General features: G+C 46.2%; 1 protein-coding gene across 1 annotated transcript in view; it reads left to right on the top strand.

Moving 5' to 3' along the window:
- EPHA1 (EPH receptor A1) overlaps positions 1-23,277 on the top strand; it is a 33,091-nt gene extending 9,814 nt beyond the window's left edge. The window contains exons 3-18 of the mRNA XM_062624026.1: positions 5,443-5,718; positions 7,312-7,702; positions 10,922-11,077; positions 12,007-12,339; positions 13,565-13,689; positions 13,793-13,952; positions 16,481-16,577; positions 17,352-17,407; positions 17,677-17,799; positions 17,903-18,088; positions 18,495-18,556; positions 18,921-19,130; positions 19,912-20,061; positions 20,726-20,919; positions 21,221-21,376; positions 22,241-23,277. Coding sequence (XP_062480010.1) covers positions 5,443-5,718; positions 7,312-7,702; positions 10,922-11,077; positions 12,007-12,339; positions 13,565-13,689; positions 13,793-13,952; positions 16,481-16,577; positions 17,352-17,407; positions 17,677-17,799; positions 17,903-18,088; positions 18,495-18,556; positions 18,921-19,130; positions 19,912-20,061; positions 20,726-20,919; positions 21,221-21,376; positions 22,241-22,319 — 2,754 coding nt within the window. The 3' untranslated portion in view covers positions 22,320-23,277. The remainder of the gene's footprint in view (positions 1-5,442; positions 5,719-7,311; positions 7,703-10,921; positions 11,078-12,006; positions 12,340-13,564; positions 13,690-13,792; positions 13,953-16,480; positions 16,578-17,351; positions 17,408-17,676; positions 17,800-17,902; positions 18,089-18,494; positions 18,557-18,920; positions 19,131-19,911; positions 20,062-20,725; positions 20,920-21,220; positions 21,377-22,240) is intronic.
- The last annotated feature ends 1,423 nt before the right edge of the window (positions 23,278-24,700 follow it).

Genomic DNA, 24,700 nt, shown 5'->3' on the forward strand with positions numbered 1-24,700 from the left:
TTCTTGAAAGGTTATTTCCATTGCTTCTAAGGCCTAGTTCCTGGTTTCTCTATGCTTGACCTGGAGCCTTTCAGCTCCTCACTGTGGCTTTCATACGGCCATCTCCTTCAGCTTCTTTTCTCCAGGCAGGTTCAGTTTCTCTCAAAGAAAAGGCATAATTACTCTGTCCATGTGTGGGATTCCATCTTTAAAAGGAACCTATGCAAACAGAGCAAGTATTGTCCATTGTCATCAGATTAATTTCCCAGGTTCTCTGAAAATACTGGAAGTATACTTGACACAGCATACAAAATCGTAACTCACACCATATGATGTGCTTTGCCTTGAGGGAAAAAAACAGTCACTTCCATTTACAATGGATTCTATGCAAGGTACAATATAATGCAAAATTAACATGAGAGCTAGTATTTGCCATATTGGTAATACGACTTGAGCCATGAGTTCTGAACTTTTAAGGTATACCATCTAATTTTTCACTCCTGTCCTTTTTGTAGATATTGATACTGTTGGTGGGTGTTAGCAAAACAGGTATATGCAAAAGTGTTCCAAGACAGCTGGGTGACATGTTGGACTAGAGTATCATTATCTCTCACGTAGTAGCATCTGTTGTGACCAAAACTGTTTTTGTCCAAGACCTTCATGTGGCCAGACTGTTCAGAGAATGAGCAGACAGCAGATCCTGTGTTTGATGAACAGGCTCTGTAGTCAATGCACTAGAGCTATGTGGCTCACATTAGCACCTTATCTTCCAGATACCAGAGTACAAGTTAAATTGGAAAGAGATGGCTGGGATGGAGACCTATGTGCTAGTGCCCTAAAGGACAAGTAATTACATAATTTAGCTGTTCCTCCCTGAAAATAATCAGTGGATCATTGTGGTGAAAAAATATATCATCCCACCCAGAAGGACACTGTAGACAAAAAAGCATCACTTCAGTTGTGTCAAAGACTCTGTGATGATGTGATGAAATCAAACTTCCCTGACCACTGCCAAACAGTCAAAAAAATAAAAGCAGCCTCTTTGCTGTTCTCAGGTTAAAAGTTATAGGACTTTATAGGAATTTAAATTTCTAGATGTCACCACACTTCATCATTATAGTCTAAATTGTCTTCCCCACCAGCTAAAGAACTCGCAAGCCCATGGAGAAACTTTCAATGCAAGGGCACAGAAACTTCATTCTGGAATACTGTCAGAACACCACTGTGGTGCTGCTATTTTTGATTGGCTGGTCTAGCTTTACCTACTGACACATTTCTGTTACAGGTATTTCAGCTCAAGAGAAGCTGTTCATCATATGACAGCAGGTTCTAGCACGTTGTCTCTACTGTCACAGTCTTTCCACTAAGACACTAAGAATGTAGTACAGACAAACCTGTAATGTACAACTGCCTTCAACTTTGACTGTATTCCAGGAAGGTTTTCCTGGTCATGGTAGCATGCAAATGCTACTATACGAAAGTCAAAGAGACTCCACAGGCAAAGGTGGTGCTAGGGGAAGGAGGCAGAAAGCATTCAGTGGTGTGTGTTCTTCTATGTGGTTTCAGGCTTGGCACACCAGTGATGTATTGGTGCTGTAAAAGATTGTGGTTTTGGGGCCCTGTGATTTTTCCTCAGGAAGGGAATTCATGGATTAAAATGGTACTCTGAATTCTGCTGCAAATTTGATGGGAAAGAGATGCACTTAGTAAGAACAGGTACGCTGTAACTGGCTGTACACTCAGCCGGTCTTTTCATCTTAGTGCAACTGTCTAACTCAAACAAGTTACTGGCTTTCACTGTTCTCCCCACATAACAACAATAACAAAGACTAAAACAAAAAGATACCTCTTTTCTGATGCCTGCAGAGCTGGAGACAGTAGCTCCAAGAAGACATAAAAAATATCTCTGTTTCCATCTTGTACCTTATGGCAGCTCCTAGGAAGAGTAGCCCACAGATGGGTGGAGGATGCTTGACACAGTCCTAACCTAGAGTGGTCTCATCTATATTCAAAGCAGAGTAAGCCTTCCTTAGGCTTCAAAGCTTCTAACTGTATAATCAGTTGAGAGTTGATCAAGGCAGATATTAAAAGGCATGTACGTTATCTTATCTTTGGAGTTTTACTCACATGGCAGACTAAACCAATTTTGTTTACTACAGGTATCTACTGGTGCCCTTCCAGACTGTCATTCAAGGCATTTCATAGAGACAGCTTGTCTCCACCACTGTTTCCTTCATATTGAATCCAACCCAGCATCGGGAGGACAGTTGTCCTCCTTTTTCTTACACTTGCAGCGTTCTGAGGTTATTGAGATAATACTTTTGCTTTGAGGTTGTCATTCACTTAACACTAATTGCTGTGCTGGAATTATTTTGCTCTGTATTATACCACCACACCAAGCCTTTATGAACAAATCTCTGGAACTAAATTCCTGTGTTATTATATGGGTTCTTGAGAAATATAGAACACCTTCTGCTCTCAAATCCAATGCCTACATTCTTACATTTTTTAGACAATCAAAGCTACTAATTTATGGCTCTCTCCCAAATGCACTGGCTTTGGTTTTCTTAGCAACTTTTTAAGAACTCTAAAAGGTTTTCTAGTTTAAAACCAGTTTAAAAAAGAGGTTAAATTTAATAGAGCTTAAAAGGAGTTTTGAAGAATAAAATCTGAAGACTTGAAGAACTCTTTAGCTTGCTTGGAACAGGGAATTGGACTAGATGATCTCCAAGGGTCCTTTCCAACCTAGGTCTTTTCTATGATTCTGAATCTCATGAGAAAGTTTTCTGTAGCATCATAAACCCAAAGTTCACTCACTGTTAAAATGAGGAAGTCTGACTCGTACTGTCCCCCACTTCTCCTAAAAGAATGTGTCCCATCCTATGGTCGAACTGATGACTGGAGTAAGGATACAGTGTTTTGGATGAAATGGGTAGGAAACTGTATTATCAAAGGAGGTTGGTTCAAGTGTCACTGGCAGACAAACTAGAGAACCAAGTAATTAATACTGATTGAGCCAGACTTCTTTAGCACACATTCATTAAAAGCACTATGTTAAAAATCAGAGGCATACATTTGATTTTGCAGCAGATTCTTAAAGGATGTGAGACAGTTGCCTAGCAACTTCACTCACCACCCTTTTATTGTGTTGTACGTAGCAGTTTTCCTCTACTACTTTGAATTTAAAAGCTTCACTGAATAACAAAAAGAAGTCACAAGTATATTTAACAATAGTTCTGTACTGTTAGCATAAATAATAGCCTCATTTTACTTCCTTTACCCACCAGCAATAGAGTCTGGAAAACCCAAGTGTGAATCCCTTGTTATTTCTTTGCACCACGCTGCATATGAAACTGTGCAATAGCCAGTGCTAAGCATCTTTGCCCTGAAGAGCTTCGGTCTGGAAGGATCTGGGCTGAGATGAACTAAGAAATACAGGAGTTAGCAGCTGGATTTCTTCTGGCATTTTTCTGCTGGAGTTGTCACTATTGAAAGTGAAACTTTGGTCCTGTATCACTTCAGATTTGAAAATGGTCTATTCAGGACATGCATCACAATAGTTCATGTCTTTCGGTGAGACATGCAAAAATTGCTTTCTGGTGACACCTGTCTGTGCTACTGCCTTAGGATAAAGTGCTAATGGAAACTTGTCTAACTCTCAGCCTTCAAATGCAATTATGCCTTTCCCATCAGCTTAGTGGAGGCAGGCTCCCATGGAAAAATGCTTCTAAAAGCTAGTCCTAACATTGGCAGTTTCTTATGAAAGCTGCTTTGCTCTTACTTTCCTTTTTAGCTTCTTTTTTTCTATTTCAATATACTTCAGGATGTGTTGTAAATTCACAATTTCCAGAAGATTTTAAATGAAATAATGCAAGAGGTGATTTAAGTGATTGCCCCTTCTGGTTGATCCATTGGGATTCATCAGTCTGTTTCTTTCTCTTGCTATCCTAAATCCTCTGACTTCCAGTAAGTGAAAAAAGCATAGAAGTGCAGAAATATGCCAGATGGATCTGATTAAGAGGATGGGGTAACACTGGAGATTAATTACATGGAGAAAAACAAAACAAGAAGGGACACATAGATACCATCCACAGAACTACTTAAGAGGAGACTACTATTATACACTTAGGTGAACGGCTGGAATCAGCCAGATAAAAGCTTGTGCTATCAACAGGGCTTGCTAGCTTGGAGACAGCACTCAGTTTTCAGAGTGGGGCTGCACAGGAGGCATGCTCTACGGCATGGCTTAAAAGCAGAGCCTCCTTTGGCACTCTGTGGGTCCACCTCTTGCATTCCACTAGCAGAGTGACCTGGTCTGTGCAATCAGAAGCTAGGAGAGGGGCTGCAAGGTTGTGCTGTGAGTTCAGGAGGTGGTGGTGCTGGATGAATGCGACTTGACAAGCCTCGAGTAATATAGAAACTAAGGCTTTGCTCAGATTGCATCTTAACCTGGGTTCTGATTTAAAACCAAGATGCTTAAACTTGTGTGAATACCTATGTGGGCACTTGTTTCAATTTAATTTGATCAAACATTTAATGAGAAAGGCAGTCTTAGCATGGTGGGGTGGGGAAAGGGTTCTAAGTTATTTTCCCTGTGGACAAAACCTTGCTTTCCAAGTTTTCAGTTCTCATGTGTGACTTACTTAAAAATGAGTATTTGCACTTCATACCTGACCTGGTGAGGAAACAAAACCAGAACCACATAAAATTCAGCAAAATACATTAAAATATGTATCAGACCCTATGAGATTCAGACAAATAGTATCAGTGAGGTCACATAACCACTTGGGCTCATGTCCTCCTCCCAGCTGTTATTTGTCTGGGGAAGAAGCAGAACCTTATATGAAGTCAGGAAAATCAACTGAATTTTAATAGCTAAATTAGGTCTTGCAAAAGATCATACTTAAAGAAGTTTGAGCTCCAAATTAATAAGGGCTTGCTCTAGAACAGTCCTTCTGCAGTTGATCTTCTCACTGTTGCAGGGCATCTTTTCTCTTACCCCCAGGTGCTGTGCATTCTTTTCAGGGGCAGATAATAGTCCTGATATGGTATGTCCTACTGTGCACTTTGAATATAAACACTGGTAGAGAGAAGTGGCCAGTATATGGGATTAGTGGTGCTTTTTCTCAATCTAAGATAAGGCAGTGTATGAAGAAGCAAACTGCAACTAAGGTAGGATAAAGGGCATGTGCAAGGGTCTGTGAACAGTGGTTCCCTTCAATTTGTCATAACTCAGATCCTAATTACAGTATCCTCTTTGCTCCCTGTGTCAAGAGTTTAGGTAGATATGGGGCTCTAGATCAGATGCAGCTTTTGCTCAGTGTAAGGGACCTTCTACCTATGCAGGCTTTAAGCCCTGAGTGCTATATGAGAAACAATCTTTTAGGCAAGATTTTGTCATGCTTGAAGCAAAATTTTTCTCACATGTGTCTAACAATGTGTTTTCTTCTACCCTGGGTGCAGTGGAGTGAAGTGCAGCAGATGATAAATGGTACCCCGGTCTATATGTACCAGGACTGCAGCGTGCTTTCCGAGGGTGACACTGATCACTGGCTTCGCACCAACTGGATTTATCGGGGTGAGGCAGCCTCACGCATTTATGTGGAGCTGAAGTTTACTGTGCGGGACTGCAAGAGCTTCAAAGGTGAAGTGGTAACCTGCAAAGAGACCTTCAATCTCTATTACATGGAGTCTGAACAAGATGTCGGGATCCAGTTCCGCCGCCCGCTGTTCATTAAGGTCTGTAGCGCTGGGGGTGAAGACTGACTCATGTCTTTCAGCTTAAACTAGGTGTGTCTTGCTGAGTGGGGTAGGCCAGCAGAGCCAGCATCTGGGGAGGGGCATGGATAGTAAGCATTGTCCTTAGAATAAACTTTGCCCCTATGCCCTCTGTGATGCTCAGAACAGTCTTTGCCACAAGAGGCACAAGAGTTTTCAAATGAGATCAGACCCTCATTCTATGTAAGCACTTATTAACCGGAGACCACATAGGTAAGGATTTTAAAGGGCTGTAACAGTGCTGGATGGTTACACCAATTTTTGGAAATAGTAGAGGCCAAAGGAATTTGATTTGCCTTGGGTAATAAAGCAAGATTAGACCAAGTGAAGAACAGAATCCAGTTCAGGTCTCTGTGCTCTTGATCATTTACTCTGATTGTTACAAGATACAGGTTCTTATTTTCTAAAACTGGAGGTGATGCCTTGCTAAAATGAAATTCACCCTCATATGAAGGTATTTAGCACTGCTAGATTTTAACTACTGTCTCCCCCAACATAGTGTCCTCTTGCCAAGGGAACATTTGAATTGCAGAACAGGGTACCTCAGCTTTTTTGTGGAGGAAATTCTATAACCCAGTTCTGTCCTAAAAGAAGCCACTTGACTGCCCTTTCCTCTGTGGTTTAAGTGGCGTGATGAAAACAAAGAACAGTAAAGCCATAACAGGCAGAGCAGGAGAATCTGGTAACTGATCCCCCTCCCTCACCAGTGCTTCTCCACCTCCCCTGTAGCCTACCCTATGAATTTGTATGATACCTCCACAACTCCTAAACCTGCCTAATGATCCCAGTGCCAGATGTGGCTGCTATGCAGATCCTTTCATCTGCCATCCAACTACACAGAGTGGGTGGTTTCATGCAATAGGGAGGGCGTGCGGTGGAGAGGATCACTTAGGCTCCCCCTCTGAGAAGAAAGGCCGCCCCACCTGCAGTCCAGCAGGTCTTCCATATCACATGTCACAGAGGCCTTTCCAAGCATCAAAAGCATCTCTTGTCACTCTCATCCTTTGTTTGTGGAAGCAGGGGGAACGTAAGAGTGTGGGAGCATTTTTCACCCAAGTATCTACAGTGCTGAAACATGTTATGTGCTCCAAGAGAAGCACCTTGCAGTAGATAATCTAACCTGCATCAAATACAGCCTAGAAACAGGTGACTAATTCACTGGTGAATTTAAAATCACAGCTCCACGCAGTATTGTGATTTTACTGCCCACAATTTGCAAACAAAGAAAAATATCACAGAAAAGAGATTTGCTCCATTAAGGGGCTGTTCCTAAAGACCTCTGAGATCAGAGACCCAGAACATAAGGTACTGTATAAGACCAGTGAATGACTGCAAAGAAGCTGAAGAGATGATGGAAAGTATACATGCAAGGAAGGCTGCTGATCCCACCGTTAACACCACTTCCAAGTGCAAAGCAAACATGCAATGTTTTAGAAGCAGTTGACCATAAAGCCTCTAAAAGGCTTTAGTAAAAGAAGCTTGAGAGGCATGGGTAGCTCAGCTGCTGGTACCTGCTTGATGGTTGAATCTATTGTCTTTTTCTCTTTCGCTTAGCTCAACACTGTGGCAGCAGATCGAAGCTTCACCAGCAGGGACATTGAATCGGGTGCCATGCAGCTGAACACAGAAGTGTGCCCCATTGGGAAGCTGTCTCGCCGGGGCTTCTATTTGGCTTTCCAGAACTCCGGGGCCTGCGTAGCCATGGTGTCTGTCCGCGTGTATTACAAGACTTGCCCAGAGGCTGTGCGGGGCCTGGCCCGGTTTCCAGAGACGTTAGCAGGCTCGGAAGGGCTGACTGAAGTAGCCGGGGTCTGCGTGGAGTATGCAGCTGAAGAAGAGGGCTCTCCTCCCCGGATGCACTGCAGCACTGATGGCGAGTGGCTGGTACCAATGGGCCAATGCCTTTGTGCTGTGGGGTTTGAGGAAGTCGATGGGAGCTGTGTAGGTGAGTATGCAGACAGCCATTGGCTGCAGGCCACGGGAGAGTTCCAGGGAGCTAGAGATCGGAGCATCTGCGAGCATGAAGTGGTATCAGCAGAGTTAGTATGGTCTGCCTCTGTCTTGCCTGCCCTGTGTGCCTGCTAGAGATATGTTATACCTTCCCTCCCCTCCTTAGCTTCTCTTTTCCAATTGTGATTTTTCTCCTCGTGTCAGGTGTAAGACCTGCGCACACCACTCCCTGTTGGGCTTCATCCAGGAACCTTCAGCTCTGGAGCTAGTTTTTGCGAGCTGTAACTGTGTGATTGACACTGACTAACTCAACAACTGATTCCCAACCCTTAAATGGCAGCCTTGTTCTCTCAGGGCACACAGGGTCAGATGCATGAAACAGTGTATTTGGCTGTGACTAGAAAGCTGAGGTTGGGCAGGGGGACACACACAAGTTTCTCCTCTGTGTCCCCTTCTGCTTAGACTGGGATGGCTTCTCTGCCATGGGAAACCGTGTAAAGCACATTGCACAATACGTAGGTGCCTGGCTCATTTCTGAGGAAGAGCAATTAGCAAGCATAGGAGTCACCAGGTACTGGAGCCACAGAGCAAGCCAGGGTTGTTGGGAGCAAGCAGTGCAGGGCTATCCCATTGCCAGAGAGGGCACGAAATTCAGCTGCTAAAGAGCAGCTTTGTGTGTGTCAGAGGAAGAGGGTATGTGTGTTTTTTTGGCAATATGTATTACTGCAGACTGGGAGGTAAAAGCACATCTCTGCTGTTGTTGTCAGAGCCGTATGGCACAAAGCTAAGGCATACAGAAAAAGGAATCCATGCACCACAGTCAAGGTCAGCGGATGCCCTGTCTCTGCTTTTTTCTGCCTTTGCTCCACTCCAAGGATCTAGTGCTTCCATGAATCCCCACTGCTTTCTGCTTGTTTCGCTTGGGAAGCCGGTGAAGGTTGAAGCACAAGATCCTGCCCTCCTCCCGCAATCCCCTCGCCTCGCACAGCCCAGCCAGTTTTTCCACTTAGGTGCTACAGAGCTCTCCCCGCCCTCCTGAGAGCACTCCCCTGGGAAGCTGTCATGTCTAGACAAGCCCTGACTGCTATCACAGCTCAGGTTCACGCTACATCTGTGCTTTCATCCCACTCCGCCCAAGTACAGCTGCAGCCAGGAGCCTCTTTTGTAGGGGCTAGGGAGGTCTCCCAGGAGAGGAAGGGAAGAGGGGAGAAGCTAACAAGGGGTAAGGAGAGGTTACTTCGTGTCCCAAGCAGTGTCTTACTGGAGGATCAAAGGAGAGGGTGAATGAAGGTTGCCCGTGGGGGTTACCCTGGGGTCCCCACCCCCAGTGGAAAAGACAAGTCATTGTGCAAGGGACTGGGAACAATTCAGGTCAGGATAAGGACTGAGGTCACAGCTTCTACTTTGTCCTCAGGCAGAAAAGATCAGGCATTGTGCAAAGGACTGGGAACAGCCCAGGTCAGGATGAAGTCTGAGGTCACAGCTTCTACTTTGTTATCAGAAGGACTTCTTCAAACATGTAAAGGGGGACAGGATGGAGGAGACCTCCTGGCAGTTTCTTCTGGTTCTGAGGTTTGCCTTAAGTAGGAACACAAATCAGGAAAGCTGAACCCTTGCCTCAAACAGGAAGAGACCCTGACCTTTGTTAGAGGCAACAGAAAGCCGTCAAAGGCTGAGGTTCTTGACCAGTTCATTCAAACTCTCCCTGAACTCCCAGCCATACAAAGCGCTGCTGGGTACATAATGGCTCAGCCACCCCATGTTCCCAGAAAAACTGTGCTTGCCTGCATTACATCTATTTCAGTGTTGCAGACTTTGCTACTGATAAACCCTGCGCTCTGTGATCTACTTCCTCAAGTACGTAACGTACCGATTTAACATGAAGCTGTGCCCCTGTGGCCTGTGCTGTGGCTCCCTGACGGGCTCTGCAGGGTGGCAGCTGGGGCAAGCTCCGTGGTGCTCAAGTCTGGTGCCTGCTGGCAGTGTCCCGCTGAGCCCGGGCACAAAGAAGGAGCAAAGGGAGCGCCCCAGCCCTCTCTGCCCTCCGATGCCTGGCGGGCAGAGCCCTTTCCCAGGCCTGTTTTTCCCAGCGTGTCTAAAGCGAGTGCCCAAGAGCCGCCCAAACCAGGTGCCGGGGGCTGAGGGGCTGCTGGCTGCGCTCCCGGGGGAGCCGAGGGCAGCCCAACGCCTCCAGGGAGCGGAGACTGGCAGCCACGACAGCCGCGCCCCACAGCCCCCGCCCCGCTGCCGGTTTGCGGCTCCCACCCCCGGGCCCACCGGGCGCTCCGGGGGAGGCTCCGCACCGCCTCCGGGGCGGGACGGGCCCTGGCCCGGCGGCTGCTGCTGCCTCGCCGGTGCTGTGCAGCCACCTGCCGGCCGCTGCCGGAGCCGCGGCTGCGTGGGTCCCGGTTACCGCGGCGGGGGAGCCGAGGCGCCGGGCGCCGTCGCCGCAACGCCTCCTGCGGTCTGGCGGCGGCCGGGTCCCGGGGGCGGCGGGGCGGGCCGGGGCCGCTCCCTCTTGGGGCACCGGGGCTCTCCCTGGCTCCCAGGACGCCGGTTCGAGGCTGGCCTGTGCCTGTTGGCCGCGGTCGCTGCCTCTCGTCCTTCCCAGCGCCCCCAGAGCCTGCCGCCGTGCTGCCGGCTGGGTCGTGCATGCAGCTGGGTCCAACGGTGCCGCCTGCGCCTCCTGCTCCCCTTCAGTTTAGTGCTGCAGACACGGGCTCGGGTGCTGTGACCTGGTCCGGCCGCTTACCTCCTAGGCTTGTTCCCGTGCCCACGTGTCACCTGTGCAGTTCCACTCCCTCTTTCCTGGGTATCCTGTGTGATGTCAGCAAGCAGAGGACTTTGAGGAGTGCAAGGACTTGGAGGATCTTATTTATAGTGTGGAAGGCTTGAAGGGCTATGTCGGGACCAGTCTGGGTCGACCAGCTTCTGTTTTCATGCAGCATCTGTGATGAATGACATCTCCCTTCTTCAGTCTATGAGTCCTGTCGTAACATTGCTCCTACCCTGAGGTTGCATCTCCCCTCTGCTCTGATTAGGCTAAGGTGACCTCCAGGGGATCCATTCCAATGTACTGACTTCTGTGAGCTAAGAAAACAGACGAAGAGCAAGCAGATGAATGAGTGCTCAAGACGCTGAACAAAGCCTGCAGGTGGTTTCCTGTTGATCTTGGTTTATTGTTGATCTTATGATTACTTGTGTCTCTTCACAGCCTGCCAGCGAGGATTCTACCGTCACTCCCTGGAGGCTAAACGCTGCCTGAAGTGCCCCCCCAACAGCTTGTCCGATGAGGCAGGGGCTACATCTTGTTCCTGCAATGCAGGCTTCTACCGAGCACCTTCAGAAGGCCAGAATATTGCTTGCACCCGTGAGTCACAGATAGAAAGAACATTATCTATAATGTATCTATGGCTATATCTATATATCTATATATCTATATATCTATACAGATTGGGGGATGAAATTATTGAGAGCAGCCACACAGATAAGAGCATAGGGATACTGGTGGGAAAAACTGGACATGAGCTGGCCATGCGCACTTGCATCCAGAAAGCCAGTTGTAACCTGGGCTGTATAAAGAAATGCATGGCCAACAGGTCAAGGGAGGTGATTCTTGCCCTCTGCTCTCATGACACCCCACCTGGAGTGCTACGTCCAGCTCTGGTGTCCCTAGTACAAAAGAGATATGGACCTGGTAAAGTGAGTCCGTAAGAGGGGCACAAAAATGGTCAGAGACTGGAACACCTCTCCTAATGAAAAAAGGCTGAGAGAACTGGGCTTGTTCAAGGCTGGAGAAGAGGTGGCTTCAGGGAGATCTTATTGCGGCCTTTAAGTACTTAAAGGGGGTCAGGGCTCGTAGTGATGGGACAAGGGGCGATGATTTTAAATGGAAAGAGAGTAGGTTTAGATGGGACATACAGAAGAAACATTTTACAGTGCAGGTGATGAGACACTGGAGCAGGTTGCTGTGGATACCCTGTGTTTGTAAGTGTTCTAATGTCAGGTTGGATGGGGCTTTCAGCAAGCTGATCTAGTGGAAGATGTCCCTGCCCATGGCAGGGGAGTTGGACTAAATGACCTTTAAAGGTCCCTTCCAACCCAAATCATTCTGTGATTCTATGAACAAGGAGATGGGAGAAAACAAAACATTGGGAAATGGAGATGAGACATCAGAGAGGGAGAGACTTGCGGGGGGGACAGAGGGCTCCATTCAAAATGCATCAGCAGATGGGAAGCTGCCACGGTAGTTTTGGTGTTAGCAACTGGATCTAATACTTTCTTTCATGCTTCTTGTAGGCCCCCCCTCAGCTCCCCGCAATGTCAGCTTCTCCCTTATTGGCACGCAGCTGAGTCTGTGGTGGCAGCCACCCAGTGACCATGGTGGGCGAAAGGATGTGACTTACACAGTCTTCTGTCAGCGGTGCCATTTCCTCTCATGTGAGCCATGCGAGGCTGGGGTGGTGTTCTCCCCCAGTGCTTCTGGTCTCACCAAACCTGCTGTGGACGTGGACGGCCTGGAAGCTTACACCAACTACACATTTGCTGTGGAAGCCCATAATGGTGTCTCAGGAATGGGACCTGCTCCACAGAGAACTGCTCCAGCTGTCTGGGTCGCAGTTGGACATGCAGGTTAGCAGAAGCAGGGAGTTCTTCCTGCTCACCAGGAAAAGGAAGAGGAATCTCTGTGAATGTTTAAGCTTTCTCCACCTTCTCCTTCTCTCTGCCCTATGTGTCGGTATGGCATGATAAGGACTCTAAGGTACCTCTGCCTCTGGCATGTAAAATCCATCAGTCATATCCCTTGCAAGTCAAAACAGCAGTAATCATTACCCAGCAAGGGCTACAGATCCACCAAGGACTTAATAGAAGTGAGGAGGATGAAGCCCTCCTTGTCATACACTAGCATAGTCCAGCAGAAGTATTGCAACCTGTGTGACAGGAAGAACAGGGACTCTGGCATGAAATATTTCCATGACCCAGATACTGCAAAAAGTCCAACCAAACACAACAGTAACCCTGAAAAGAAAAGATAAGAGCTTTGAAAGCATGGAGAAGCGAGGATGCTAAAAACATGCAGGTTATGACACGTTGCTGTAGTTCAGCTTCAAGCTGGCAACTTTGTCTGTCCTGTGAATAACTTCCAGAGTGCTGTGAAAGGTGATTTTAGGAAAGGGACATCCCAGTGCTCAAAAAGCCCTTGGTGCTTCCCCCAGATTCTGATTTGGTGACAAAATAGGACTTTTCTTCCTGACGCTATGTGGGGGCAGCACAACTCTGAGCTAGGAAAGTAGAGCTACTTTTGGCTCACCTCATCACTACCTGGTGATGACAAAGGACAAGGAGAGAACCCAGCTTGACTCTTCAGTCCTTGCAGACTGTTGAGGATTATCTTCTCATTCATGACCAGCATGCATCTGCAGTCAGCTGAAAGATTTTGAGCGCTGAATTTCACTGTACCCTCATGAAACTGAGCTGCATTGATAAATCACACAGGATACATACGTGACTGCTGCTGTAAGAACATAATATCCTAACATCTTTATTTCAAATTGAATGCTTTCTGTGCAGGGCTGCATTAAATGTAATTTCTTGGAACGCTGATTTTGTTTTGAGAGCCAAAGCTGTGTTTCCAGTGTTGGGATAGAAGAATATTATTAATGGAAAACAACTAATTACAACCAAAGACCTCATTTCCCTTTCACCACAGAAAAGAAAGATGAGGGAGTGGGAGTGCCAATGAAAGTCAGTTCCAGTTGCATGGTATGACCAGAGAAGGAAAGAGAGAGGTTATGGTGGAGAGAGTTTGCATTATGTTTGTATTTCTTCCTGATGTTCTCTGTTCTGTCCCCTGCAGCTCCGGTGACAGTATCCCAGTTCATCCTGACACAGAGAGATGACAGTAGCCTTTCTGTGTCTTGGCTTGCCCCACGGCAGCGCAGCCGGGCCTCAGTGGAGTATGAGGTCATGTTCTTTGAGAAGGTGAGGCCTGCCTCATTTGTCCTTTCCCCTTTCACCCAAAGGGGTGGAAGTGTCCTCTTTGTCCAACAGGTATTTGTTATTTTACCCTGGTTGATCTGTGCAGGGAGAGGAGGCACGTTACACAGTGAAGCACCTTCTTGAGCCAAATGTCACTCTGAGAGACCTGCAGCCAGACACAGCCTACCTGCTGCGCGTGAGATCCATCACACCCCTTGGGCCTGGGCCCTATTCCCCAGAGCAGGAATTCCGCACCCTTCCACCAGGTAAAGGACAGCCACTGGTGTTTCAGCTGGAGGAAACTCAGTTCTCCATCAGATTGTATATGCATATGGTACACGGATGTCTGTGTTCTGCTAGATGTAAGACACAGACGGCACGCTCCTGAGTTCCTTGTCACCAGGGCTATGCCTGTTGCTTTGTAATGCAGAACAAGGAGACTTCTACCCCATTTCCTTGCTGTCACGCAGAATCCAGTTGTACTTTGCTGTCAGGAACTGATCAGTCTCAGGTTTATGTGTTGTTCTGGAAAACCACTTACCCAGCTCTTCATCTGTCCCTGAAAGACATTCTGATTCTGCCTAATGTTTCTAAGTTTGCATGCTAGCAAAACAATTACCATATGCCTCCTCTTTTGTGTGAAAGTGAAAAGGGGAACTCAAAGGACCTCACCCTGTTTTTTTCCCCACTTCATCATTTCCACTCTGTGTAGTCCTGACCCTGAATGCAACTCCTCATTTCATGGCAGTTCTTTTTTGATAATCAAAAGGAGGTGATCCTGCCCCTCTACTCTGCTCTCGTGAGACCTCCCCTGGAGTATTGTGTGCAGTTCTGGTGTCCTCAACATAAAAACGACATGGAACTGTTGGAAGAAGTCCAGAGAAGGGCCACGAGGATGATCAGGGGACTGGAGCACCTCCTGTATGGAGACAGGCTGAGAAAGTTGGGGCTGTTCAGCCTGGAGAAGAGAAGGCTGCAGTTTTCCCCTCACCTAAATCTTTCAATGGATATGTGTTGTTCCTTCCTGTCTTACACAAAGGAACAGTCAATCATCTTGCAATGATAAGGGGAAGATGCACTCAGAAGGGAAAGCTAAGATGTGGAGACCTCATAGAAACCTTCCAGTATCTGAAGGGGGCCTATAAGGATGCTGGGGAGGGACTCTTTGTTAGGGGCTGTAGTGATAGGACAAGGGGTAATGGGTTAAAACTTAAACAGGAGAAGTTTAGGTTGGATATAAGGAGGAAATTCTTTCCTGTGAGCGTGGTGAGGCACTGGAATGGGTTGCCCAGGGAGGTTGTGAATGCTCCATCCCTGGCGGTGTTCAAGGCCAGGTTGGACAAAGCTTTGGGTGACATGGTTTAGTGTGAAGTGTCCCTGCCTATGGCAGGGGGTTGGAACTAGATGATCTTAAGGGGGGTTGGAACTAGATGATCTTAAGGTCCTTTCCAACCCTAGCTATTCTATGATTCTATAATACTAGAATTGTTTAGCTTGATGATCCAGGGATTTAGTGGAACACGATTTGCAGGGAGAGACTTTTCTTTTTGTTTAATCTAAATTCCTTACTTTCCTGCAGAAGTGCTGTGTACCTAAAAACTTGTCCATTTTATTAAAAAAATACATTATTTCACCTGCCAAACCTTTTTTAGTTGAACAAAAAAGAACACTGCCTCTGCCTGTAGAGTTCTGCTTAACTAAGCTGGTGATTTTTAATAGTCAGATGAGTCAGCATCAAACTGAGAAAGAAAAACAAGTGTTAAGTAGGCTTTATGGATGCTGACCACTAGGGCTGGATGTCAGGAAACACTTCCAGACAGAGTTGTCTGTGTCACACAAGCTGTTCGTTGCTTTAAAATCTGCTCACTTACTGAAACAGTTTCTGTAGGAATTTGCTTTCTTCTGGATGTTTTCCTAAATGTCTTCAGGAAAAGGTTACAAAATGTAGATTCTCATTACATATGGATGTGAACACTTTTCTTGAATGTATTTCTAAGTTGTTAAAATAGTTTTTAATTGTTTGAAGTTATGGGAAATAAGGTTTAAAAATACATACTTCACCAACAGAGGTCATTTAGCATTTCTTCTGCTGTATTCAAATATACTGTATGGAATGGCTGGCTTTAGCTTGAGAATCTAAATGAAAGAAGACAACCTGTAATTATGTGAATGCTATCTAATGCTATTCAGTCACAAAATGAAACCACCTGAGGCTTAGTTTTGAGACAGCATGAATATGATGTTAGACTGCAAGTTTGTAAGTTGGTACTTGCTTGTTTGAAAAGTCCTAAGCAGGCGATGGCGTCTGTCAAGGTATTTAAGCAAAGGACCAACACCAGATATTAATGGAAAGGAAGGATGAAATTAGTTTCATAAACAAGAAGAGAGTCAAGTTAGATGCTGGGGAAAATCATGTCTTTGCTGTGCCATAGTCTAGATCAGTTACTGAGCAGGAAGAAGGGTCTGATCTGAAAGAGCAGTAGGAGAGGAGTGGGAAGGAAGGAACAGCTGTTGTTTCTGAAAGTGTCATGGAATCTATGAGAAAATCAGGCACAGGGGTAAATTACTCAACTAGAAGAAGACTGTAGATAAGAGTCAACCAGACACCTACCAGGAGGTGCTCCATGCATATCAACAGCAGTATGATAGGACTCAGATTTGGTGGCTCTGCTGCCTGGAAGACAAATGGCCATAGCTTGCCTAATACCGTCGGTTGGAAGAAGCTGGTTGTTGCATTCCAGGCAAATAGTTCTTGTCCTTTCACATGATATGGCTTTTCTTTTTGTTTCTACAGACACAGGAGCTCTGTCTGGTGGAGTCATAGTCTCTATTGTCTTTGGAGTTCTGCTATTTATTGGGCTGCTTCTGGGACTTCTCATCTTTCGGCGAAAGTAAGTGTTGATTTTGGATATTGAAAAAGGCCTAGATGTAGGAGTAGCTGAGCTATGTGAGCTGGAGAAAGGGAAGGAAGCTCTGGTTTCTTAGAGGATATTGGATAGGTAGAGTTTAGAGAAGAATGAGTAAGGCCGCTGTGCTGCTGCAAAATGGAGTGAGTCTCAGTAAGGAACCTGGATTAGCAGGACTGGAGGGACTGATATGTCTGTAAGATAATGCTTGATGCTGAGGACAGAGGAAAATGTGATTTCTTAGTTTTGTTATAATCCAGCAGTATCATACTGTTATCATAACAGATGAATACAAATATTGTGATGGTACAATCATTTCTATAGCTACTCATCAATTAAGTGCACACTGCATGTATGCAGTCATTTCAAACCGTATTCCATATACCGTTACTTTTGTGGTCCTCTCCCTGGGACCACTAAATGTCTGTAAAGCTGCTAGCATTTTGTTTTAAGAATGTCAATTATTTAACTGAATGTGTACAGAAAACACAAAATAAATAGAAATGTAATTCAGCAAGCAAGAAGGATGAGCAAAGCTGCCTGTGTGGAAACAAAGCTCCATTTCTAAATGTAAATGATGCACCACATTTTCTTGCTAGCTGTACTCTTCCAAGTAGGTGCAGTGTCTGGTTCCACTTTGGTCTGCATTGCCCTGAACTCTGTCCTTGACCAATCTTTGGGTAGACAGCCTGGAAGTCTTGCTTTTCTCTTTGCTATCTGCTGACCATTTTACTTTCATGACTGCTTCTTATGTTCCAGGCAGGCTCGTCGGAGACAAGCACGGCCAGATTACAATACTTCAGGCTTTGACAGAGGTGAGCTTCTAAGGGGTGGTAGAACTCTGGAGAAGCCTGGAATAGGTTGGAAGGAATGAAAAGAAATGGTAGTTTCAAAGCAGACACTGGCATGGATTTTCTGATGTAATTTTCGTCTTCCCATAACAGCTCTAGACTTCAGTGTATGTAGATTTGCTTACTGCCGTTGTCAGAATCCCCCAGATTCACCTCTGCTTCTGTAGCTTTGCCCTACAAAGCTTGTCCAAAGAGCTGACACGTTAATTTGCTCTCGTTTTCCTTTACCATAGAGAAGGTCTGGTTGAAGCCCTATGTAGACCTGCAACCATATGATGACCCTAGCAGAGGGGTGCTGGAATTCACTAAGGAGCTGGACGTCTCTTGTGTCACTATGGAGAATGTCATTGGAGAGGGTGAGTTACTTGTCACCCTCACCATCTTTCAGTACTTCCACACTGTTATTTTGCTGCCTGTTCCTGAGTTCATCTGTGACCTTTTGCCTCTGGCTGTCCTCAGGGGAGTTTGGGGAGGTCTATCGTGGGTCCCTACGGCTCCCAGGGAAAGAACGTATCGTGGTTGCCATCAAGACCCTGAAGTCAACGTATTCAGACTCGCAGTGGTGGAACTTCCTGCGTGAAGCAACAATTATGGGGCAGTTCAATCACCCAAACATTGTGCATCTGGAAGGAGTTGTCACCAAAAGTAAGAGTGTGTGTGGGAGAGTTCTGCTATGAGAGCAGAAACTGGCACACTTCTTGGGCCTTTATTAGGGTGCTGTCAAAGAGGCTGTGCTGGGATAGGACAGGAATTGAGGGAGAGAGGAGAGGTATGGATTTCCAACAGTCATGAGGCAGTGTTAGGAGAGGTCTTCTTGGGTTGGTGAGTGGATGGGAAGTTGGGGTTTGTGTTGCTGTAAGGTTCTATGTGTGACACAAGGAGGAATGCAAGATCTTTAGGAGACATCTAAGGAAGGGTCAGCCAGCTGTGCCAGTGGAGCGGGGATGTTGGTTGGGGTTGGATGTGGTTGTCTGTGCTGGGGCAATGTGGAGAGCATTGAAAGGTAGTAGGAGAATTGTAAAAAAGCTGACATCTTCTTGTCTTCCTCAAGGGAGGCCAATGATGATCATCACTGAGTATATGGAGAATGGAGCACTGGATACCTTCCTCCGGGTGAGAACTCCAATCTGTAATAGGCTTGTGTATACTGCTGGAACTTGACATGGATCTTAAAAGAAGACTAGAAATAAGAGCCAAACATCCACTAACTTTCTGCTCACTAACATTTCCAGTCTCAGCTTGATGCTGTACAGTCTCCTCAGTGTCCAGAGTGCTGGTTTGGTAGTTGAAGTGCAGGTGCCCAATGATGACTCTGGAGACCACCATCAGTCCTTTAGTGAGAACTTGTTGGGTCCTTTGGGCTACAGCCTTTTTGCTTGTTCAGCAATGCCCACTTCTGCAAGTTGATAAGGCTAGTAACTAGAAACCGAGCAGATTCACGTCCCTTGACCAGTGACTCTCTTTTCCTTTCATGCAGGAGAATGAGGAGAAATTCAGCCCTGTGCAGCTTGTGAGCATGCTGCAGGGAATAGCCTCGGGGATGACCTACCTTTCTGAACACAACTACGTGCACCGGGATCTGGCTGCTCGCAACATCCTGGTGACACGCAGTCTTCAATGCAAGGTGTCAGACTTTGGTCTCTCCCGAATATTAGAGAACGATGCAGAGGGAACCTATGAAACCAAGGTAATGCAAACCCAGTCTCTCAGTCTTGTAAATGAGCTGTAGTTTCAGGGGCACTGGGATTCTGCCAGGTAAGTATAGCAGAATATACTATAAGGCTATAAACACGAGGGCGGGGGGAAGATTTGGATGGAAAATCCCTAAGGAAACCCCATAATAAAACTCAGGGGCACTGGGATTCTGCCAGGTAAGTATAGCAGAATATACTATAAGGCTATAAACACGAGGGCGGGGGAAGATTTGGATGGAAAATCCCTAAGGAAACCCCATAATAAAACTCAAGTCACAGTGTGGATGATTCAGGGGAGATGACTCTGCTTGGAGACCATGTAGATTCTGTTTGCTAAGCGATTCAGAGAGATTGCAGTTTTAAAATGAGAAGCAATATCACAGGTCTCACTTTTTGGACTCAGTTACCTAAATCTAACTTTGAAGATAGCCCTGCTGTGACCAGGGGTTTGGAGCAGTGACATCTGCAGGTCTCTTTCAGTAACAGTTCCAGTGTTTCTAATGGCTGGTGTCATTGAAGGTAGAGCTGTGGCCGGTGTCAGGCTCTCGCTCTCATAGCAGTGATTTTGTGTAGCATTCAAACAGAGCTTAAACTCATAAACTTTTCAAGAATGTTTCCTTCCTGTTTGGAAATTTCCCCAGGGATGCATACAAGTCGCTTCAAGTGAGGTGGGCACAGGCTTTGAACCACTTTGTAAGCTCCTTGCATGAAAACACTGGAGAAGTACACCTCAAGCACACACGCTGGGTACACTATGTCTCTGCTTTTTCACAGGGTGGTAAGATTCCCATCCGATGGACAGCTCCAGAGGCTATTGCTCATCGGATTTTCACCTCAGCTAGTGATGTCTGGAGCTTTGGAATTGTCATGTGGGAGGTGCTGTCATTTGGTGACAAGCCATATGGGAACATGAGCAATCAAGAGGTAACAGACACTGAGCACAAGCCCTGATTTAAAGGAATAAACAAGGCACATAGGCCCAACTTCTGTAGATCTCCCTCAGCCTGCAGTCTCGATATTCTTTTGAGCACAGAACTACTATGTCTCCCTCCCTGCTAAAAACCAGTGCAACCAAATCAAGGATGATGAGTGCTTGCACCTCTGAACCATGTTCAGGTGTCAACAGCAATGAGCCAAAATGAAGACACGTTAAATAAGCCATGGCCTTTTGGTCTGGAGATGTTCTCTGTCGGTTCATTTCTCTTCTTCCTCTGGCTCTGGAGTATTATGTCCCGTCTCATTCTAGGTTCAGCACGTGCTGTTAAAATTACTCCTCAAAATCTGGTTCCTCTTTTCTCACTGGGCCTGTGCCATAATCATTTGGTGCTCACTTCTTGTGAACACAGGCTGTGGATGGCAAATGGGAGCTAAGCTAGTAAAGGATTGAAAGTATTCAACTTTTGACATCCTTTAGATGTCCTGGTCCTTTGCTGTGCTGCCCAAACCCTACTTCATACACGTGTAATCTGCTTCAACTCCTGCCTGACTGTACTCTGTGCAAAACTGCCTGCTCCCAGCCTCAAAGAGGCCTCTGGCTCCTCTTTCACACTCTCTGCTCTTGGACAGACTTTCTCTGTCTTGTGTGCAGGTGATGAAAAGCTTAGAGGACGGGTATCGGCTCCCGCCACCCGTGGACTGCCCATCTATCCTCTACGAGCTCATGAAGAGCTGCTGGTCACACAACAGGATGAGGAGGCCTCACTTCCAGGAAATCCGGGCACAGCTGCAACATTTCATCTCAAGTCCCCAGCTCCTCCGGCCTGTCGCAGACTTCGATCCCAGGTAAGCAGGCTACCACTGGAAAAGGAGAGGTTAGCTATCTCCAGCAGGAGGAGAGGTAGTGCTAGCAATGCAGGCTGGCAAGAGACACCTTGAATGCTCTGTGTGCAGAAGATAGCAGTCACCTCCATCACGGTGACAGAGGCCATGGCCATTGGCCCGGGCAATCTGACCTCACTGTGCAGCGAGCAGATAGATTTGCCTAGCCCTGGCAGAGGGCACTTGCCCTCTAGCTACTCTCTCCTAGCTAGTACTGGCTATTTGAGGATGTTGCCTGGCTAATGAGGATTGTTTGTGTCTTTAGGGTAACACTCCGGCTCCCCAGCTGCAGTGGATCTGATGGGATTCCCTATCGATCCATCCCTGAGTGGCTGGAATCCATACGTATGAAGCGCTACATCTCCAACTTCCGCACTGCTGGCTTGGACACCATGGAGTCCATTCTGGAGCTCACTGCTGAGTAAGGGCAGGCTAAAGTCCCACAGGGCATCTCACACTATGGTACAAATAGCTGTGTCTGTCCCTGTGCTAGCTGAACAGGCACTCATATTTACTTGGAAGGCTTCTTTCCATCCTTCTCTAGATATTTAAATGGAAGTGGACTTGCCTTTTGTCCCAAAAGGGAAAAGCTGGTCCAGAGAATTGGGATCAGCCCAAACTGTGAGAGTAATTCCCAAACTGTCCATGCAGAAGACTTATTAGAGGTCTGAGCTCATCTGAACTCACATCAGACACAAACCACAAGGGAAAACAATAGCTGGCAGACAGTTCTCCAACTTGACCATTTCCCCACCTTTCTAGAACTTTGTAAGATCATTATTTTGCTTTGCAGTCCAGGTGGGCTAGTGATATCTCTTCCCCCAGTCAGCCAGGCACTGTTCTGGCACAGAGCAAAGTCCTTCTGGGCTCCTTAGAAGGACTCACACCAGATGCTTTACCAGCACAGCTGTGTTCTGTTGTAGGATTGGGGGTCCAAAGCCAGGTCTGCCCAGGGGAGTTACATAAAACAAATGTGCAGCACAGACCTGCTAAAGGGTTGAGACAAGGCCTGTATCACAAACTAACATAGACAATCTTGGCTTAATGGGAACACATGCCTAGTCACAAGGTGAGAGAAAACAGTTGACTGGCTGGGCAGACCACTGAAGGGCAGGAACATCTAGAAGTTTCTTCCCTCTAGAGAAAAGGTAAGTGTAGTAGGAGGTGCTGAGAGAAAGGAAGCTTTATGAACTAATGCTTGGTAGTTGTTTCTGCCCTTACCCCCAATCCCAGTCCCAAAGAAGAACAGCAATTCATTTTTCTTCTCTTTTCCCATTTCCTTCAGGGACTTGAAACAGATGGGAGTGTCACTTCCAGGCCACCAGAAGAGGATCCTGTGTAGCATCCAAGGCTTTAAGGAGTGATCAGTCATTGCTCCCTTAAGCTTGCTAAATGCCCATTCTTACCAGATATCACTTGGAATCATTCCTATGGTAATTGCTTCCAAATGAGTGACTGGGACAAGCAAAGCAAAACAACCAGAACTGGAAAAACTCCTGAGGCAACACCACCTTCTCTCATTTCTGTTCCGCTCGCTTCAGCTCTACAGCAGCCATCAGTACGTTCCAGAGCACTGGTCTTAGAAACTGTCCTCAGCCCTGTCTTATGTAGTCCATTCTGTGCAGCACTAAGAAATCCCTGTAGTCCACGTACTGGAGTTTCAGACTCTTGGCATATCACATGGAAACAAAGATACATACAAAGCAGGTTGTGAGGGAAGGGTGGATAATGTTTTAAGATTGGAAATGAGGGTTCAGATGGACTGGGACATCAGGAAACATGCACAAGGCCCCAAACGTGTAGAGACTGGGCCTATTCACTCCCTGGCATACATCCCTTATCACTTCAGCAGCCTTGTCTCTTCCTTATTTTACAACAGGGAGAAACCATTCAGTCTTTCATAAGGCTGCTGGTAAGGGTTATATGTTTTAATTCAACTGTTCTTGCCTTAAACACCAACTCCTGGTATACTTCCTTCTTTTGAAGGGAAGTTGGGAGTAGCAGCTCTAACTTGTGTGATCACGTAACCTCAGCATGTTGCTGTTTCGCACATGCACACTTCAGGGGGGAGATTTCAAACTCCCTTGACCTGCTTAATACTTTTACTTGTGCCACAGACATAAAATCCTCTAGGTACCCATTCTTCTCTTCCCCTTTTTAAAAGGGAATAGACTTGTTTGGCTGGGTAGGGTATCTGTAACAGAAAGATGTGTAGGTGGTCTGTCTTATTCCTTCTCTGTGGAGGAAATGTTATTATTTATCAGAGCTCAAGACACTTATAGACTGTAAATAATATTTTGTAAATAAACCTGTGGCAGAGCAGGCTGTGCTGGAGTTTTTTGGTTTATTTCAAACATGACTGGAGCCTTTACTTTGCCATGTATGTTGAAAGTTCCAGCAGGGTCCTTACATCCATGTTCAGGTGTTTGAGCCTGTGGTCTTTGTCCATTAAACTGCAGGTTCAATGTGGCAGTGCAGTTGCATTAGGACTGAAGGATCCATACGCAGCTAAATCCAGTTACAGCTGTATCTGTACATTAGCCAAGTCCATCTCTTTACAGCTCCTGTGTTTATTCTGAAACCACGAGAAGTATTAGAAGCTACTGGTGTAGTTTGATGAAATACAAGTGAGTAGTACTTCATTCTCCTGCAGAACAGACTGTCTGGGCGGGGGGGGGGGGAGAATCTCTCACTGATGTTCCTACAACTTTCTCCTACATAGGGAAAGTAGTCATCTCAAGATTTGGATTTCAGTGCTTGAGCTAAGTCTAAGTTGGTGAAAGTGAATGCTAGCCATTCAGCTGCTACTGCTGCAGATAGCTATCAGTGTTTCCATAACTGTACAATGCTCCAAATTCTTAAGGCTATAAACTGGAAGTCCTGCTCCTGGAAAGGTCTTGCTTAACCAGAAATGACAGAAGAATTAAAAAGCAGAAATCTAAAGAACTGCAACTTAAAGCAAGAAGGCTAGTTTCTATTCAACATGAGAAGCAGCAGAGTACGCACATGAAACCATAGCGTACGCATACTTTAGCTACTCAAGTCACTGCAACTACAGTAAGAGATACACCTGACAAGATAAGCTCCTACTGTGAATCTTGTAAGTTCAGTCCTAGTAACAGATGTTTTTAACATGAAGTACAGATAATGAAGTTGCTACATGCAGATATCCAGGCTAGAACATAAGCCCCAATGAGGCTGACACAAGATGATGAGTCTGTGTCATGCGTATGTGTTAGCCTATCCATGCAGATGATAGAATATGGAGTGGTTGATAGATTAGATGCATGTGCTGCCATTCAGAGGGACCTTAACAGATGGGAGAAATGGCAAGAGAGGTTACTCATAAAGCTGAACAATGGGAAATGCAGAGCCCTGCAACTGGGAAGGGATAACCCCATGCACCCCAGTACATGCTGGAGACTGACTGGCTAGAAAGCAACTTCACAACAAAGGACTCGCAGGTCATAGTGAACAGCAAGTTAAATCTGAACCAGTAATATGGCCTTGTAGCAAAGGAGGCAAACAGTATCTGGACTGCCTTAGCAAATGCAGTAGCTGGAGGGAGGCAATATTTAACCACTATTCAAGGTTAGTCAAGACATGCAGAGTGTTCTGTCCAAGTCTGGGTTCCCCAGTACAAAGGACATAGACTTACTGGAGCAAGCCCAGTGAAAGGCCACTATAATTTTGGAGGGATTAGAGCATCTGACACATGAGGTGAGGCTGAGAGAGCTGGGAGTAT

The sequence above is a fragment of the Pezoporus occidentalis genome, unplaced genomic scaffold, assembly GCF_034315485.1.
Source record: "Pezoporus occidentalis ecotype Australia unplaced genomic scaffold, CSIRO_AGI_Poc_V1 ctg26, whole genome shotgun sequence".
In the NCBI taxonomy this organism is placed as follows: Eukaryota; Metazoa; Chordata; class Aves; order Psittaciformes; family Psittacidae; genus Pezoporus; species Pezoporus occidentalis.